General features: G+C 23.7%; 1 protein-coding gene across 1 annotated transcript in view; it reads right to left on the bottom strand.

The window, feature by feature from the left end:
* Positions 1-18,043, bottom strand: part of LOC112601101 — a 31,302-nt gene extending 13,259 nt beyond the window's left edge. Inside the window, 1 exon segment of the mRNA XM_025348531.1 lies at positions 17,914-18,043. Within this exon segment, the coding sequence (XP_025204316.1) occupies positions 17,914-18,028 (115 nt within the window). The 5' untranslated portion in view covers positions 18,029-18,043.
* Positions 18,044-18,802: the final 759 nt, after the last annotated feature.

Here is an 18,802-nt window from a genome sequence, read left to right as displayed (position 1 = left end):
TACGTGTCATGTAGTATATCGTGTCAAGTTAAACCTAGTCAAGGTTATGATTTACGAATTACTTAGATAAATATAGATGAAAATGTGGTGTAAGTATGCGCCCTACAGTCACCGTACGCATCATAAAGTACCATTTGAAATGTGCAATACGTGTTTAAGTAGATAGGTAGTAGAACGCGTTTTGCATTTTACGATAAATCGCTTTTACCGCAAATTAATTAATTTAGTTTGTTTCCTTGCGATTAATCGCTTTTGATCCCTCCAAAATCGTAAATATCGCTCGCATCGCAAATCGCATTCAGTGGGGCCATACCTTAAAAGTGCCTACGCTTGCTAGTTGCGATGTAAAAAGGCTGAGAAACAAAATAATATTGTGATCAAAGAAACTGATTTTAACGAGACATTATCGATTCTACAACAGATGTTTCGCTAAAATGTTGTGGTGTAAATTTATTGACTTTAAATTACTCGGTATACTGTTCGGTATTCAAAAAAACAACTTGTTAATAATGTTTATAAATAATTATAATATATCAAAGTCTTAAGGTCACAAGGTTGGAAAAACAATTTTTTTATCTAAGTAATAAAAAAAAACATTTTTTTTTTAAATTTTCATTTGTTATGTTTATAACAACTTATATATATATATATATAAAAAAAAATGTTTATTTTTAAAATTATAACATTACTTTGTTTCAAGTGTAATAAATAAAGCTAGTATTTTAATGACTAAAGTATACACTAAAAAAAACCAAAAGATGTATTTAGATGAGCGAAATTAAACAAATATTTTCAATATTTGACTGAAGTAGGTAATTAGGATTATCTATGCAACACATATTCAAAAAAGCTTAAAATAAACAAAAATGAGTTTAAATACACAAAATTAACGTAGGTAATATTTATAAAAATGCAATAAAATGCAAAAGTCATTAAAACCATAGTTCTAGTAATAATATGTAATATATACAATGATATCATTTTTATATTATCTATACACCACGGTTATGTACAACCAAATTGTATAAAAAAATAAAAATGCTTTTTTACTAATTGAAAAAAATAAAATGAAAATGAAAATGTTTACACTAAATTTATTTTTTGACAATATTGATTTCTTTATTTTGTTTTTGTTTAAAAACGAATAACGGTAGATACTTAATATTTTCAATTAATGTTTTTACAAAAAAAAAATGTTTTTACTATCATCTTCTCTACTCGTATGTTGCGTACCTGGTGTTGTCACTGACACGTGTGAAGGTATATAGCGTCGATGTTGGTGAACGGTGATGAAACAAAGGAAAGGAGATGGGGAAAAAAATAGAATAAAAAAACAACTGGGTTAGGATAAAAAGGGTGTTTTATTTGTTTAAAAGTTTAAGGGGCACGATACAGCGGTGCATGGAAAAGACCATCCGCGTACCGTGTAGTGGATACCACTTATTACTCTAGTAGGACTGGTTCGCGGTGTCGGCGATTAAGACGTCCGACGCCGTTGTCGTGCGTCGGTGTCGTCCGTCGTTGGCTGGCGGTTGGATAGAGAAGTGATTCCGCGGATTTCCACGTAAAGGCCGTTTGAATTAAAACGGATATTACGCGGGACCGCGTCATCTACATACTATAATTTTCAAAATTGTTGACTCTTTTTAAGCTATTTATAGTAAATTGATCATTTTTCACAAGTATCAAAGAAAAAAATTATAAATAGGTAAAAATAACACGATGTTTCCAATAATTTATTAATTTAAGAATTAAAAAATATCAAATATTTATATATTTATACATGTGTATAAATGCATATATATATTTTTTTAAAACATTTAAAGTTAAAATTTTGACAAAATTTTAAAAATATAAAATTATAAAAATACATTGGCACAATTTTTTTTTTTTGTATTAAAGTTAAAATGTTTTTGTTTAAAATCGTCAAAATCATGTAATTTTTATTGTAAAAAATAAATGAAATCTTCGATTTTTATAGCTAAGATTTTAAAATGTAATACCATGTTTTTCTTAATTAGTTCATACTGGACCTAAAAAATCTAAATAATTATATTAATGAACATAGTTGTTTTGATAGACATTTTAAATTAGACTTAAAATTTGTACGTATATTATGAATTTTACTTTACGGAATGACGATTTTTTTTAATTATATAAATATAATAAGCTTATATTCATACAATGAGCCTATTCATATACTGTCTTACGGTAAACTGGAGTTAAATTTACACTTAATAACATAATATGGTATAAAAAAATTAATTCAACGAATTGTATTTTTACTCGTAATAATAAAATAAATGACAGAAAAACATAAGATTAAGTATACTTAGTTATATAGTCTAATGAACCGTCACCGCTCAGAATAATATGTGCAACAATATTTCATTAAATTCAAGTTGAACACACCCATTACAGTGACCCACTCGACTATTACTTTACAGTCACAAATAGCGATACTCATTTGCTTACATTTTTTTTAATTTATGTACAATATACTTTTTTTTTATTACCATTAGGTATTATTTATATATGACCATGACCATGCTATAAGGCCTATAAGAATCAAATATAAAATATTGGAAGTTTTAAAAATTTAAGCGGTATAATGTAAAGTTGTTACATTTTTGTAAGTGTTTGTAAATGTTTTTCAGATGTCTTTCGAAATTCTTTGAAAGCAAGACTCCTGTTGCGCCTATAAAAATTATTGAATAAATCTATATACAACAAATAATAGTATAGAAATAATCTTCAAAATTTTGAAGCTTATATAGCTTACACATTTTGTAAGGACATTTTATTATTTTTGAAAAATGATTTATATATGTTGTAAAGGTCATATATATGGTTCGGATTTGAAGGAAATATAATCAATAAAAAAAGCATTTCAAATGTAAAAAAGGCAAAAAAGACATTTAATTTATATAAAAAGGCAATTCATAATTATACTACTTTTTATTATACTAATTTTACAATTTAAAATTAGTCCATCGGTTGAAAAAATATTTTCACTGAATTCTGAAACATACTTTTTCAACTTGGAATTGTGATTTTGTTTAACTTTTGGCATAATTAAAAAAAACAGAATAAAATAAACGCGTGGGAAAATTATTGAACGACAATTATTGCGATCGACAAATGCGGGCGGACTGACGAACAATCTTGAATCTACGCATTACGAACATATCTTAATCTTTAAATAGGTGTACGGATAATTTTATGGCCATACCAAATACTCGATAAGACGATATCGATTATAATACGCAAGCTGTGTATAAAATTATAAAATCAACTGAAAAATTAAAAACAAAAAGGCATTTATAAGTAAAAAGGCAAAAAAAAAAGATCCATCGTCTAAGAAATTAAATGAAACACATTTTTGTATAAAAATTATTTTTCTATTATGATTAATAAAAGAAAGGCATTTGCCTTCAAATCCAAACCTTAGTCATAATATATAAAAAGATGTACAGTAGAAACTCGATTAACCGTCAGTTTCTGTTATCCGTCATCGGTCACCGTCAAAAAAAAAATTAACAATGCGATTGCGATAAAATCGTCGCGGTACCTAACGCGGCGACTATCATGCGTATAAAAATAGTTTATAATATCAATGCAATAAATGCGATAAATGCGATAATTTGCAATGAAGATGACGGATTATTTTGTTTAATATTTTTTAGAATGGTATTCTTTAAGTTATTACATATTACATATTATTTACATTATTAGTATTTATTATTTATTACTTATTATTATTTTATAACTATTATATTTATTTTTTTCTGAAAATTACGTTGTAAAATACATATATACGTTTATTGAAAAATTGTTTTGTATTATTGTATTTCTGTTAACCGTCTATTCGATTAACCGTCATTGTCCCGGTCCCGACATTGACGGTTAATCGAGTTTCTACTGTATTATGAATAAATACTATTATAGATACCTTTTTTTCACGTATAATCACTACAGGGGGCCGAACTGTTTTCACATTGCTTAATACCATATTATAGGTACCTATAGGCAGTATTATATCAATATCACAAAAATTGCACTCACCAATACAAGAAAAAAAAGTTATAATACAAAACATTTTCAAAAATTGCCGGTCGTATGTCCATGACAATTTTGGGAACCTCTGGTACCCACTGTATACACCCTTATTTCAAATTCTTTTATCTACCTGAAAAGTGGGCATTGAATAATCTAATATTATGTTTTACTAACGTTACAAACCGATACCCGAACATGTTGTTATGTATATTTAAAATAAATTTACGAATTCCAATTCCCAAGCGGGGAAACATTATATTATAGGTATAATACATATAATAATATCCTATAAATAAATCAAAGTAATTTGGAAGTATATTTTCTATACAATTTATGTTACTTCATTATCAAATAACAAAAAAGAGGTATGGATTTTTACAATTTTTTAAACTATTTGAAATATTACTTCACACGTATTTATGTTTTAAATTCAAATAACTCATTTTTTTCTCTTAATTATTAATATTATTATTTGCTTTCTCAGAAATAAAATCATTGAAATATTGTTATTTTGTACTTGATATAGCCTCCTAAAATAATTTCAAAACCCTATTATTGACTATGTATAAATCATATTATATTATATTATATTGTGATGACTGAATAGAAAACTATTAAATATTGTTATTATGGGCGATAGTATACAAATTTTTACATTTGTGTATATTACGGTGGGTAGGTATATTATGTATAAATATATAAATATAAATACAAAGGAAAATATTCTAAGGAGATATACGTATAAAAATAAATCAATGAAAATATAATAAGTACACGGGATATAGCATTCTACAAACCAGATACATTTTATGGTTTTTTTCCGAATATATTTTATTACAATTTATTATTTAGTACACATCTGGTAGGTATTCACTATTTATACATAATAAGTAGAATACAACTTAAACGAGTCACCAATATCAATAGTCGATTTTAAACATCGAAGAAAAAATAATAGATGTAACAAAGTGTAATATTTGAAATATGTTTCAAGTTTTTTTTTTATTGTTTTTCGATACTTATTGACAATATTAATTGAAATATCTACTTTTAAAATACTTTTTAAGTTTATCTACAATTAAGATTTAAATACAAATGAAATTTTCATTTGTACAAGATTATTAACGTATACAGTAGTAATAGACAGTAATGTCAATGTTGTAGAAAGATAACCAAAAAAAAAAAAAAATAAGAAGATAATAATAATTATACTTTAAGTATGTATCTAGATTATAAATAAAATATATTCAATTTTGTCTATTTTATCTAGAAAATAATGATAATTTAAAACTTGTATTTGAAAAATACCATACATAAATTAAAATTTTTACATTTGTAAATACGTGTATTTTAAATAAAATTACCTGTTGTGTTTGCGTAGATAATAAACAATAAACTATAAAAAAAAAAACTACTGAAGTATTATGTGTGTTTACACGTAATAAATAAATATAAAATAACATGAAAATAAAATAGAATAAACAGACTATAAAAAAATAACTTGGTAAATTTAACACCTTTTCCACAAAAATAAAATTTTTTATATAATATGTGAATGAAAATTGAAAATCTTTTCACAAAATATTATCAAGATAAATTATCTTAGATAACTATTTTATTTAAAGACATAGATAAAAGATACTTTAAATTACTTTTATCTAGTTTAGATTATATTATAAAAAAATAAATATTTGTATTTAAATAAAGTATCTAGATACAATTGTCTAGATATTGCACAGTATTGGTAATATAATACAGTTGTGAGGAGACAGTGGCAAATTCTCCCGATTTTTAAAACTAGTAAATTTTTACGGGTTAACATTATGTTTAGGTTCCTGAAGGAAATGTGTAAACTCTTTCGAATTAATATTACGTTTATTTCAAAGAAATATTATATACACTCTCTCAAGTTGTTTTAAATGTACTGCAGATATGACACTAGTGAAGTTAGAGTTGGCACAGTTAGTGATAGCTTTTCTTAGGGCTTCGACATTGATAAAAAAAATATTGTGTATAGCATAATACTATCAAATGTACTGAGTGTATTATATATTTTTGGTATGGATTTTATTGGCGCATCATTATTATTATTTTTTTTTTTTTTGTTATTCTGATATGAATATTGAGTTTTGTAAAATAGGATATTTACGAATTTATGATGTTATTAACAATACTAAAACAATATTGCACAACTACCATAGTTATATGTGCTCTTGTTTGTGATTGTATACTGTCGAGCTTCTTTATTTAAGTTATATACCGTACACGAAAATATCAGTTAAATATTTTGTCAACAAAACTAGTGTCGACGTATATCGTAAAGGTAGGTCACAACACACATGTCACAATTTTGTTGTGAATTTCTATAAAAATAATAATTTGTCGTGCACAATAACATATTATTCGGATATTTAAACGTGTAAGTATCATTATTACGAAATATTTTGGTCATATAAGCAACATTGAATTTTGGATGAAAAATTCTTTAGATGGAGAAAAAATCAATAAAATATAATTTACACATAATTATTGAAATAATTTGAATAACATAATTTAAATCAATAAAAATGTAAAATATTGAATGTAAAATAAAAATAAATTATTATTATTATCATAGCATTTTTGCAATTATAAAATTAGACTGAAAAAATAGTAAAAAAATGCTATGGAATAACAAGTAACAACGTTTTAAATAATATTATTGGTTATTGAGTTAAAATCGTATTTTTTTTAAATTAGTTTTTATCGATTTAAATAATATATTACAATTTTTATAGCATATAAATACTTAACAATTTATTTTTCAATTATTTCAATACTAGTTTAAAATTATATAAAATGTAGAGCAATTAATTAAACTTATTTATATTGGTTATTAACCTTAATATTAAAAATAAATAAAAATACTAATAAAAATTTTTCCATTGAAAAACTGAAAATTGGAATTCTAACGATTCTATAAGCAGCTATGGTATAATTTTAGATAAAAAATCTTGTTATACTACCGGATTACTTATCTTATTATATTTTTATTTGTGGTTATAAAGTAGTGGTACCAGGTCCAAAATGGGTCAAACATTTCTACCGGGAAAATAAAAAAAAATCGGCCACATAGGAAAACCTATAAAAACAACCTTAAAAATATGTATTTTTATACAAAATGATTGTATATTATTATGAGAATTTCAACACTTAAATTATTTATTAAAAATTAAAAAAATTAAAAATTTATTAGTACAAAGAAATGTCATCATTTTTATTTAAAATACATATGTTTAGACTCCAGAAACACATTAAATACATATAAAGAAATTTGTTAAGGTTTGAGCTTTTTTGCGAAATTGTATCGATTATGATTTCATTATCCAACGCCATCAAAATATCAGATTCAGCTAACATAAGCATAAATTATGCCACTGGACAGTTTTTTAATACAATCGCATTAGAAAATGTGTATGTCTATCAACAAAGTAATGAGCCTTAAATGATTAACCTAAAAAAAACGTCCCTACGCGTGAGTTCAAGCGGCCCACAGGGAAACTCCCACCTGCCCAGTCCGGACCTAAGTGGTACTTATTATACGTACATGTATGTAATTTGTGTAGTTTTGATATAAGTATCAAATACTGAGGTTCGTGGCATTAAAGTTTCACGTATATAAATGATTTATTACATTTTATTAATGTCGTTTCCGTATTAATTTTTCGTTAAATTATTATTATTAAATATTAATATTATTATTCATATTGAATAAATGAAAACTATGTATGGTTATATATATATATAAATACTTTCTATATAATAAAGTATAACATTGTTTAATAATTAACTACACGAATGAATTATACGTCTAAAATCGTTACCTTTACAGAAGATAAGGTACCTACTGGCTAATGTCTACTGGGTATTTAACATTTAATAATTAAGTAAATAAATATTGCAAGCATCAATATTGATATATTGATATACGTGTAAGTACATTAAAATACATTTATTTCAATATAATATGAATAAAAATTAAAGATAGTATGCTTAAAAATGTTTAAAAGCAGTTGTTCGGCCATCATTTATGTCAATTGTTTATTTGTTATATATTATAGTATATATTTTATAATATAAATTGATAATTAAACAGTGATCTATGATAGGTACCAAATTATATTTACAATAATAATTAATAATATGTACGGACGAGATATTTTAATACGAAAGTTTAAAACGTAAGTTAATTGCTAACTATAATTAGTGAAATAATTAATAACATCGTAATACTGACTGTACGATTATTATTTTTGTATAATATTACACACTCGTCACACGTGAAAGTGCTAAACACAATATTATCGGTCTATGGTTTTTTACATTTATCTGCCAATCGTTTACTTATTGGATATTTTACATTTGTTGGCGCTATAAATTATAATAGAGGTCATATAAAAACTGATCAATTACAATATTATTAATGAAAATTTGAATACATACCAATTCGTTTGATTTTTACTCAGTTATTTATGTACTTATTTGTTAATTTAATTATATACAAATCGTGTTTGTTTGTCACCTGCCTTAATGGAGTATACAATCTGTTAATTGAAATTACCATAGCATGTTAAATATATATTTTTATAATATATTTGCCGTGTTATACTTATACAATAAATTATTTTATTATTTTAAGATCAATTTTATTTATCATTTATTTTTACGTTAAGACAACATTAGTAATCTGTATAGTACTGTAGTCTATATTAATACTAATACTAATATTATTTATAATCAATGATCATAACAAACAGACACTTGTTTTATTACATTTTACTCAATTGGAATATAAATATGTAGATACATAATATGTAAATGATGGATAACTGAATAAATGAAGAAATACCTATATGACATTCCAATTTTTGGATTATTTGATACAATATTTTAAAATATTAACTGCTTTTTAAATTTTACATCAAATAATTGTATAAATTATAATTTATAGACTATTTTAGACTGCCACTTTAGATTACATACTATATAATCAAAAATATAATAGTGTAATTGTAATACATATATACATATTTTTGTTTTATTTTATTATTATAAACTGATTTGAAACCCTTTGAGAAATATTTACAAATTACATAATTACAATAGTGCAATTATCTAATTATTAAATTAAATAAAAAGTAAAAAGTAAGATATTTAATAACTGTGGAACAAATTAAATAATTATGGTTTGTTTAATTAACATATTAACATATTTATTACAGTTAAATTAGTATAAATATATTAAAATTATAGATATAAAGAGAGTTCCTCATTAACTATAAACGTTAATCGTTTAATGGGCTCATTTCTTATTTCATTACTCAAACAAATAGGAATAATATTTAAAAACATTTAAAATATTATAAGGAATATGAATATAATATTCTAATGTAATTTTTTCGTTAAGTAAAAATGCTTGTAAATTTAATACAAAGCTCCTTAGAAGTTGTTAATTCATAAATTAAAAAATATAGAAAATAAATTATTTTTTTTTATATTAATATTTAATAAGCCATATCTCATTTTACATGTCCTAGTAGTTTGACGTTTAGAAAGATGTGACTTTACCTATTGTTATTTTTATTAATTATTTTAGAAATAATCATAGCGATTAAATTTCATTTTTTTACGTATTTAAAAGTATTGAAATCAGTTTCAAAGTCTAATAAAGCTACAGAGGTAATTTATATGTATATAATATTAATAACTAATTTACATTTTATTAATGATCACAAAACGAGAGTAAAAGACATCAGTCTCTCAAATTTTGACGAAGTAAATAGTATACTAAATAACTTATAAATTGTTCTGTATATTATTGATAAATGATAAATGATAATAATTGATATCAAAATTAAGATGACCAAATATATGATACATTGATACTTATACATTCTACAGAACTTGATCATTAGTAAACCATAGTTATTGCAGAAATGTTGAATTTTATCAAACATTTATCGCATTAAAAAATAATATTTAAAGTATCATATACAATTAAAGAAATATTATTATAACTCAAACAAAATATTCTATTAAGTATTTTAATCTTTAAATGTTTATACCATTTTACCATTAAATGAATGATACATTCTTAGGTTAATCTATAATTTTATCTTTTCAATATTTTTATAATAACTTCTTTTAACATGAATGTGTATAATTATAATTTTTTTTTAAATTAATGAAATAATTGCAATTGTTTTTTATATGTAATCAAATGCCTATAGTTTAAATAAACTGAGAGTTATAGAATCTCTTTTATTTTAGATTTTGAGCAGAGCAATAAGTGTATTAATTTTAATTTTAGAATAATGATTTTTTTTACAGTCATGTACGTTAATAATACATTAGGTCGTTTGGTGTCGTATAAAATACTTTTTTTTTTAATTGGCTTAAATTATTTACTGGTAAATTTGTACGTGTAATAACGTTTTTAGTTATTTTGTTATAATCCAAAAATATCAATATTAGAAACTTTTATTTCCAAATATTTTGACTAATATTAAGCTATTTTTATAAATTTAAATTTTTTAAGTTTTTTTTCATTAATATCAATAGATAAAAAGATTTTATTCGGCATAAAAGCTTGAAAATTTAGTATAATATTCTTCAAATATTTTTAGCAATCTAATAGAGTTATTAGAAATACGATTAATATGCACAATTTTTTCTTAACTTATCAAATTATATATTAACGAAATTTCTTATTTAAATAAAAATAACGAATAATAATTTAAAATAAATTATTCGAAAAGACATGAAACTTTTCTCTGCTATAGCTATTATTATTGTTCATGAATAAATAAATTAAAAAAATTATTTATATTAATTTTTAAGATATTATCATCTTCACACCAGTCTTTACTCTACGCCATACATTATACAGTATGTTAGTTAAACAGGCAAATTGCTAAGACTTACAGTATTACAATGATAACTAAATAAAATATAACAGCTAGTTCAGTTAGTAAAATAATTTAAAAATAAATTACTCTTTGAGATGTCAATGTTTTAAAAGTCACAATGTTATTATTTGTATCAGTATTGCGGTTGTATTGAAGAGTGAGAGCTAGATAAATAAAAACTATAACCTTAAAGTTATAAAACATTTATATTTAAAATTTTAATTTCCAAAATGGTTCTTAGTAAAAACAATTGTTATAAAATCAAATAATAATAATATTTTAGAGATAACCTTATATCCGTTTTTGAATACTTAAAATATTTCTTGATTTATTTTTACTTAATTTATTTTACTTATATTAAATAACCATAGATTCTTTATTATGTAATATTTAAAAAAAACAAATATGATAAATATGGATTCGAAATAATGATTACTATATATTTTTTTTTTTTTTTTGTTACTGATTTATTATTTAATGAGTTATTAGTATAATTCCAATTAATGCAATTTTTTACTTGAAATCACGCACTAGGTCGAAAATCAAAGCATTCTTATTATTATGGGACGTATATAAGAATAAAAAAAAAATCATTATTGAATCAATACTATAGTATTAATTATATAAAATAATGGCGACCGTATGATATTTATTTTGGTTAAATTTATTCTGCAGACAGATGATTAAAAACTGAGATTACTATAGTAATATAATTTATATAAAACAATTAAATACATAAAAATAAGATAATTTATTAACTATTAATACTAAAAAGATAAAATTACCGATGTGTAAAAGTATATAAAAAAAAAAAAAAAAAATTATACTATTCTTAAAAGCTAAAGATCACCTTGGTTGCAAATAGAATGTATAAAAACATAATACCACCGCAAAATTAATTTTGTTCCTCTAAATATTCTATTTTTTTAATAAGTAAAAAACATTGTTACATATTATGAAAAATAATCAACATATAGTTAAAATTAAAACTTAAGAAGATTACCATCAATTATGTAGGTATTGAATGGTGCTATTTTTAATTGATGAATATTCTTTAACTCTTAGTTGGATTTTAGGAAAGTTGATTTGAAAATCTCAATAAGTCGAGGGTATAATTTAAAAACAATATTGTTTAATATTATCCTGACCATATACCTAACTTATATAATTGTAACCTCATGAATCATTTATCTTTGTATGTATATACCTAGAGATATGAGATAAAGTGATATCTAAATATACCTAATTACTTGTTGCTTAAAAACATATGATTTACATTTAAATCGTTAAAAAATAATAATAAGATATAATGACTTCAAAGTTTGAATCTGAACATTGTATTAGGTACATATTTATAAATTAATCATACAAAATATTTACGATAATATATTATATAATTGTGATTAAGTATTTACGATATTTTTTAATATCTGTAAAAAATACTTGTATAATACATTTTGTATTAAATTGTGAAATTCAAGTTTTAGTTAATAAAATTGATTATTTTATATATTTTCAATGAAAAATAGTTTTAAAATTATCATGGTTTTAAAGATTTTCGAACTTATAAGTATTTTCGATACATTTTATTTATTTATCTTTAATCCGAAAATTAAATGTTTAAACATTTAGGCCAGGCATTTTAGCACAATTTTATATACATATAAAATATGTATAGTATACAAAAAAATAAAAATTATATAATTATCTTAAAATTGATCTTTTTAACATTTTTATTCGGTATAAAAAAGTAATAATGGACTGTTTTAAGTTTTAAGATAAGTATTTTTTATATTACATCAAAATAACAAAATATATCTTGTGGATAAATTGATAGTTTTTGAGTAATTATCGAATATTGGCAATATTTGAACTTTAATTGTTCATAAAAAAACTTACAAATATTTTAACTGGAATTAAAAAGTAAATTTCAGTATAAACTCATATCATTTTTTATGAGTAATTGAAATTAAAATTTTAATGATATTTAATTACGTGTAATTATTTACATGTTAGATAATAATTTCTTTCTATTTTTGTTATTTTGTTTTAATTAAAAAAATATTAAGAGTTATATATTTATTAAATTATTATTTTCTGTAGATACACTATAATTTATGTTATAATAACTAATATATAGAACTAGTTTAATTATCCGACTTCGCCCATGTGTAGTTAGTGCTTTCTCAAAATGACTGCAATGACAAATAAAATAAAATTGTGAATAAAAGATCACTCGTATGAGTATTTGGTGCAACCTTGTGAAAAAAAATTTGAAAAATGTTAGTGTCGTCACAAAATGGGATCATAAAAAAAGGCATGTCCTTATATATATATAAATAAATGATCATTTTGTAAATAATTAGTTCAACCTACGCCTTATTACAAATCTTCAAAAAATATGTAACTAATAACTATATATATATATATAAAAAAAAAATAAATACTTAATAAAATATAAACTAACCGATTGTCTCCGTTTTCGTTACATATAATATATACATAGTAGTCGGTACTAAGTGATTTATTATCGCTGAATTCAAATTTGAAATATTCAATGACGTGATACACTTAAAAATTACGATACTATAGTACACATATAAAACAGGATGATTTACCTGATATTTTATAAAAATAAATGTATCGAATTTTCCTGTTTTTGAACGGATCCGTCAAATTATATTATTTTATAGAATTTGTTTAGTTATAATATGTTTCTATATCTAATGATGTAGGAATCACAGCTTAACGAATCGCATGACATATTTATACGAAGAAACATTTGAATATAATATTTATTATTTTTGTTTGAAGGGTGTGTTATGTGAATTTTTCGAAAACTGAACGATGCGTTTCATAAGATCAGAAGTTATACAAACACGATTAATACGCGTGACTAATTTCTCCAGAATGTCTGTTGCTAAATATTTACCAGAATACTACTATTCACTAAAAATATTATACGCAATACTTCATACAATAAAAACGTCAATAATTGTAACATTATTATGATTTTTGGTTATTATAAATTGTAATCGTAAACTCGCTGGATTTTTCAGTCAATATACATTTTTTATGTGAGCTAAGCCCCAATTTTTAAGACTCGCAATTTACTATTTTTTTGTTTGAGAATTATTTAGCATTGATGCATTAAACTTTTTACGTACCTAAAGGAAACAGGATACGATATAAATACACATATAATATATTATATGATATTCTCATCATTCACTCAAAATATTTTTATATTTTTTTATTTTCATTTATTTGAATAAAATCATAAATAAGTATTTACAATATATTTATTTGTTTAAAAATCACATATTAATTACACAAATAAATACTAATCTCTATATAAAATGTAATGAGTATTCAAATTAAGTTGAATATATTAATTTATTTTACAATTGTATACAAACGTCCATACGTATTTATTATTATATAGTTTAGTAGGTACCTACATGGTATTTCGTTTGTAATTTTTAGATGACAGAATGTATATTTGAATGTTGATCGATTAATAATGAATAGTGTTCTGTGTGTAGTTGTTCATGAAAGGAATTGGGAAAATAATATTGAAGTCAAGTTTACAATCATCATCTTCATTACCTGTTATTTACGGACCGAGTATACAACACAATACACAAAGTGATCACGAAACATGTGCCCAATACATTTAACCCGCAATCACAGACAGCGACATGAGCGACACATAAATGGTTCGATAATTTGATTGACATTAATTGTTTAAAATTGAACAGACGGCAATGAACTTTTTTAAAAGATAATGTAATTAGAAAACAATACTCAATTTAAACTTTAATCGATGTTTATTGGTGTACGAAAAAACTAACAAGTATAAACTATGGAGTCCAGAGTGTATTTTTATTTAATCATGCAAAATGTATGCGTTTTGGATCTAAAGATCTTGCTAACTTATACTATACAGAAACTAGCAAGAATCTAGGTAATAGCTACCCGTTTGTGGTAAATGATATAGTAAATAATTGACATTTGACACCAACAATATATTATTATGACGAACATAATGTGATACAGCATATTATAGAGATTGTATTATTTAAGAATAATATTGAACTTTGATCACTAAAAACAGTTTTTTTATTAATAAAATATTTACTTGCTAAAATGGTTCAGTATCGCTTCTTGTTTGATTTATATTTGTAAATTGTTATGTATATTATAACATTGTCTACGGTTTACGTGTTTCATATGATTTGTATTTTTGTTAAATAACAATAAATGAGATAAAATTTGTAAGTATAAAAAAGAAGAAAACTTTATTTCAAAGATATATTTATGTATTTCATTTATGAATCAATAAAAAATGATAAAATATGAACTTGTGTTGAACGCAAAACTGATAAGTACTAAAGAACAAGAATTTGACACTTACGGAACTGAAAGCCAGTAATTAAAAAAATTTACAGATATGATTTTAAACGTAAATCCAAAAAAGGTAGTATCAGAACGTGTTTAATGTTAAATTAAGGAAAATGAGATTAAAAAACTGAACATAATCATAATTCTAATTACATGATAATATGTTTTTAATCTTATGTTCTCTTTATTAAATACGTTCTGCTTGCTATCTTTCTTGGAATTTGGATTAAGCTTATGATAGTAATCTGTTATTAATTTACATATTATTGATGTTAATAATATGACGTATAATCATAGATTATGTGGCTTAAAAAAAAAACACTTGCTATAACATAAAAGTATTTATTTAATCGTTTAATTTTACATAATCATAATTTTAATGTTGATTTTTATTATAAAGACATTTTAAAAATATTAACGTTAAAGGACATTACAAGTCACAACATTAATTTTTTTTTTTTAATTTTATGTTTCTTGGTGTATTATTGTAGTCAAAATAATGAAAAACATTTTGGTAAAATCTGAAGTTAAAAAAAATGATTATTTGACGAAATATAAGAGTTAAAGGATAGCCGTGTGACGTCATAGAGTCGATGAGTGAGTAGCTGCTCATGTTATAGAGTAAAAGTAGTCTGATTTACACAATGATTTTTATTACTTACGATACTACTTCAGATTTTTTTTTCACAATCATAAGTAATATTTTTATGTTTGAGACGATGATGTGATTTAAAACTTAATATATTTTGTTATTAAATACATATTTAATATTATAAATTATTGAGTTTACAACTCGTATCGTATTGCCGCGAATGTATTTTTACGAAATGTATTAAAATAGTTTTATCTGCTATGAAATAACTAGAAAGTATATCAAAATTATAATCACACTAGGGCCATCAACACGAAAAAAACACTTAAGGTTATAAAAAAAACAAGATAAAAATATATTTTCTGTAATGATTGAAATCGTATTAATCTAGACATTTATACACGTGAAACATACGCCATCTCAATAAACAATTATGGTCAAGTGTAAGACCCACATCGTATTTCTTATATAACTACATACTTTAAATCAAGTAAACTTGTTTTTAGTGTTATAATGACGTTCTTTAAGACAGCGGTTCCTAAACATTTTAGACTCGCATCATTTGAAACCGAGGTTTTTATAAAATGTTATAAAAATGTAATTTCACTCGGTTGTTGTTTAAATACAAGATTTTTAAACTACAGAGATACTACTCGGCGCTACGATGCCCTTGAAAAATATATTGCGGCGTACACTTTGGGAACCCTTAATTCGCTACGGAATGTTTTAAAGTGTCCTACTGGCTACTACCCAGTACCAAATGTCCATTCTTCAGGTTTCCATTGTTCGAAACCATTAGGCAGAATGAATTCCTCAGCTCTTAACAATGACCATACACGCTCAGGTTTAAAACTATATATGAACTATACTGAGAAATCGTTTACCGTCAGGGGATTCGAATGTATTAAATACAAACATTGGAATCCGGCGAAATCACTAAAAATCGATGGCGTAGGATGAAATGTGTTAGTCGTCATTGAATGCTTCAGTTTAAGGATAGGTACAGTTTTTATGGCGTGGCAGATGTCTTCTGCTCGAATCATAACCTTTTATACACGAAAATGGAAAGACCGTTTGAACGAACACAATACATAATAATCATTTTTATTTGGTAGTGTACTTCTACATGTTACGCGGTGTATACATTACTCAGTACTCATAGTCATAATATATGGTGTTATTGAATATGCACCGTCTAAAAAAATTCCGTGATCGAACTCGTTCATCGTACAAATCAAAACTACTTTAATGTTTTGTCTTTTCACATTAATACGTAAAAAATACTCATATCCAAATATAAGAACACCTTACTAGTTACTACTATTCTTTCAAACATAATATGTCAAACTTACTTATTTCAAGAAACAAGAAGTGTATCAGAGAGGGACCCATCGTCTACCGTAAATAATGAATGTTAAAAACGTTTATGATTATTTCTATGAATTACTAAAAACTATTAAATCAGGACAGTATAATATGTATAATTTATTGACTTAAACAATTTTGTGGTTGCAAAAATGATAACATTATAAGGAATATCTTTGAATGTTGGCACATAAAACGAATAAGGTTAAGACCCCCCCCCCTCTACAAAAATTAATATAAATGGTCCTTATAACCACCATATAGTAATTATTCTAGTTTCGGATTATTGTATATTTAAAATAATAATTCATCATTATTCTAAGCTAAAGCGAATGACGTGAATCAAATAATTAACATGTATTAGTTTCTAATTCTCTATAGCTTGTCTCTGCTCTTAAAAAATATTTTATCTTTTGTCATGAAATGTTTTTCTTTTATTCTGTAGTACACAATATACCATACTTAGTCAATATAATTATTGATAGATTTACCTGTTTTACGTTTTACATTGAATTAAATAAATATACAATAGTAATAGTTACTTACTTGACATATTGGTAGTTGTTGAAGTTACTTCATTATTTTGATCTGTACGTTTTATTCTTGCAAAATTTTCATTAATTATTATTAACTTAATTGGTGGAACAGTTTTATCTTGCATTATTAATTTATGATAACCGAACTAGATTTAATTAAACTATTTTTATGTTACTAAAATATTATAATAACATAATAGAATTAATTTTAAATTATAATTGATAAATTAAATATAAGTTTTTAAAAGAAAATCTATTATTAAAAAAAATATTGATATTTATAAAAGCGTAATATACGCTTCGACAGTAGTTCCAGTCGCATCATCGGCAGACAATTGACTGACGGTATACTGCTATATAAAACTCCTTATATAGTTATCAGGTTAGACAACTTATATTTGTAATATTCTGAATAAATTAAATTTTTAAAAACTTAAGTACTTTAAAACATTTTAAATATTTTCTTTATCAGCAATTTTAATAGTTTTACGATACAAACCTTTATCTAAGTATAAATAAATATATTAAAAAAGTATTATTTCTTATTTTTTTTTAATTTTAGATTTCTGAATATTAATTATATAAATAGAAATTTTTTTTTTTCTAAGAATATTTACAATGTATAATAAGAAAATTAGAAAATACAATAAATAAATACACAATATCTGCACCACTTTTTCTTAAGACAGCATGGATGATTTCTAGGAAGCGAATTGGATGTAAGATCAGTTATTAAAGGATTTGAATGAGATTGTAATTTAGAGTAAAATTTTTTATGTTTTTTGGCTAATTGATTTACTGTTTCTATCTTTAATTCATTTTGAAATGTGGAATTGGATACATACCATGGGACAGAAGATATAATGCGGAGAGTGATGGATTGGAAGGCTTGAAAGGTA

The sequence above is a fragment of the Melanaphis sacchari genome, unplaced genomic scaffold (assembly GCF_002803265.2).
Source record: "Melanaphis sacchari strain LSU unplaced genomic scaffold, SCAv2.0 Contig74_pilon_pilon, whole genome shotgun sequence".
NCBI lineage: Eukaryota > Metazoa > Arthropoda > Insecta > Hemiptera > Aphididae > Melanaphis > Melanaphis sacchari.
The sequence above is the reverse complement of the archived record's forward strand: the minus strand, read 5'-3'. Positions and strand labels throughout refer to the sequence as shown.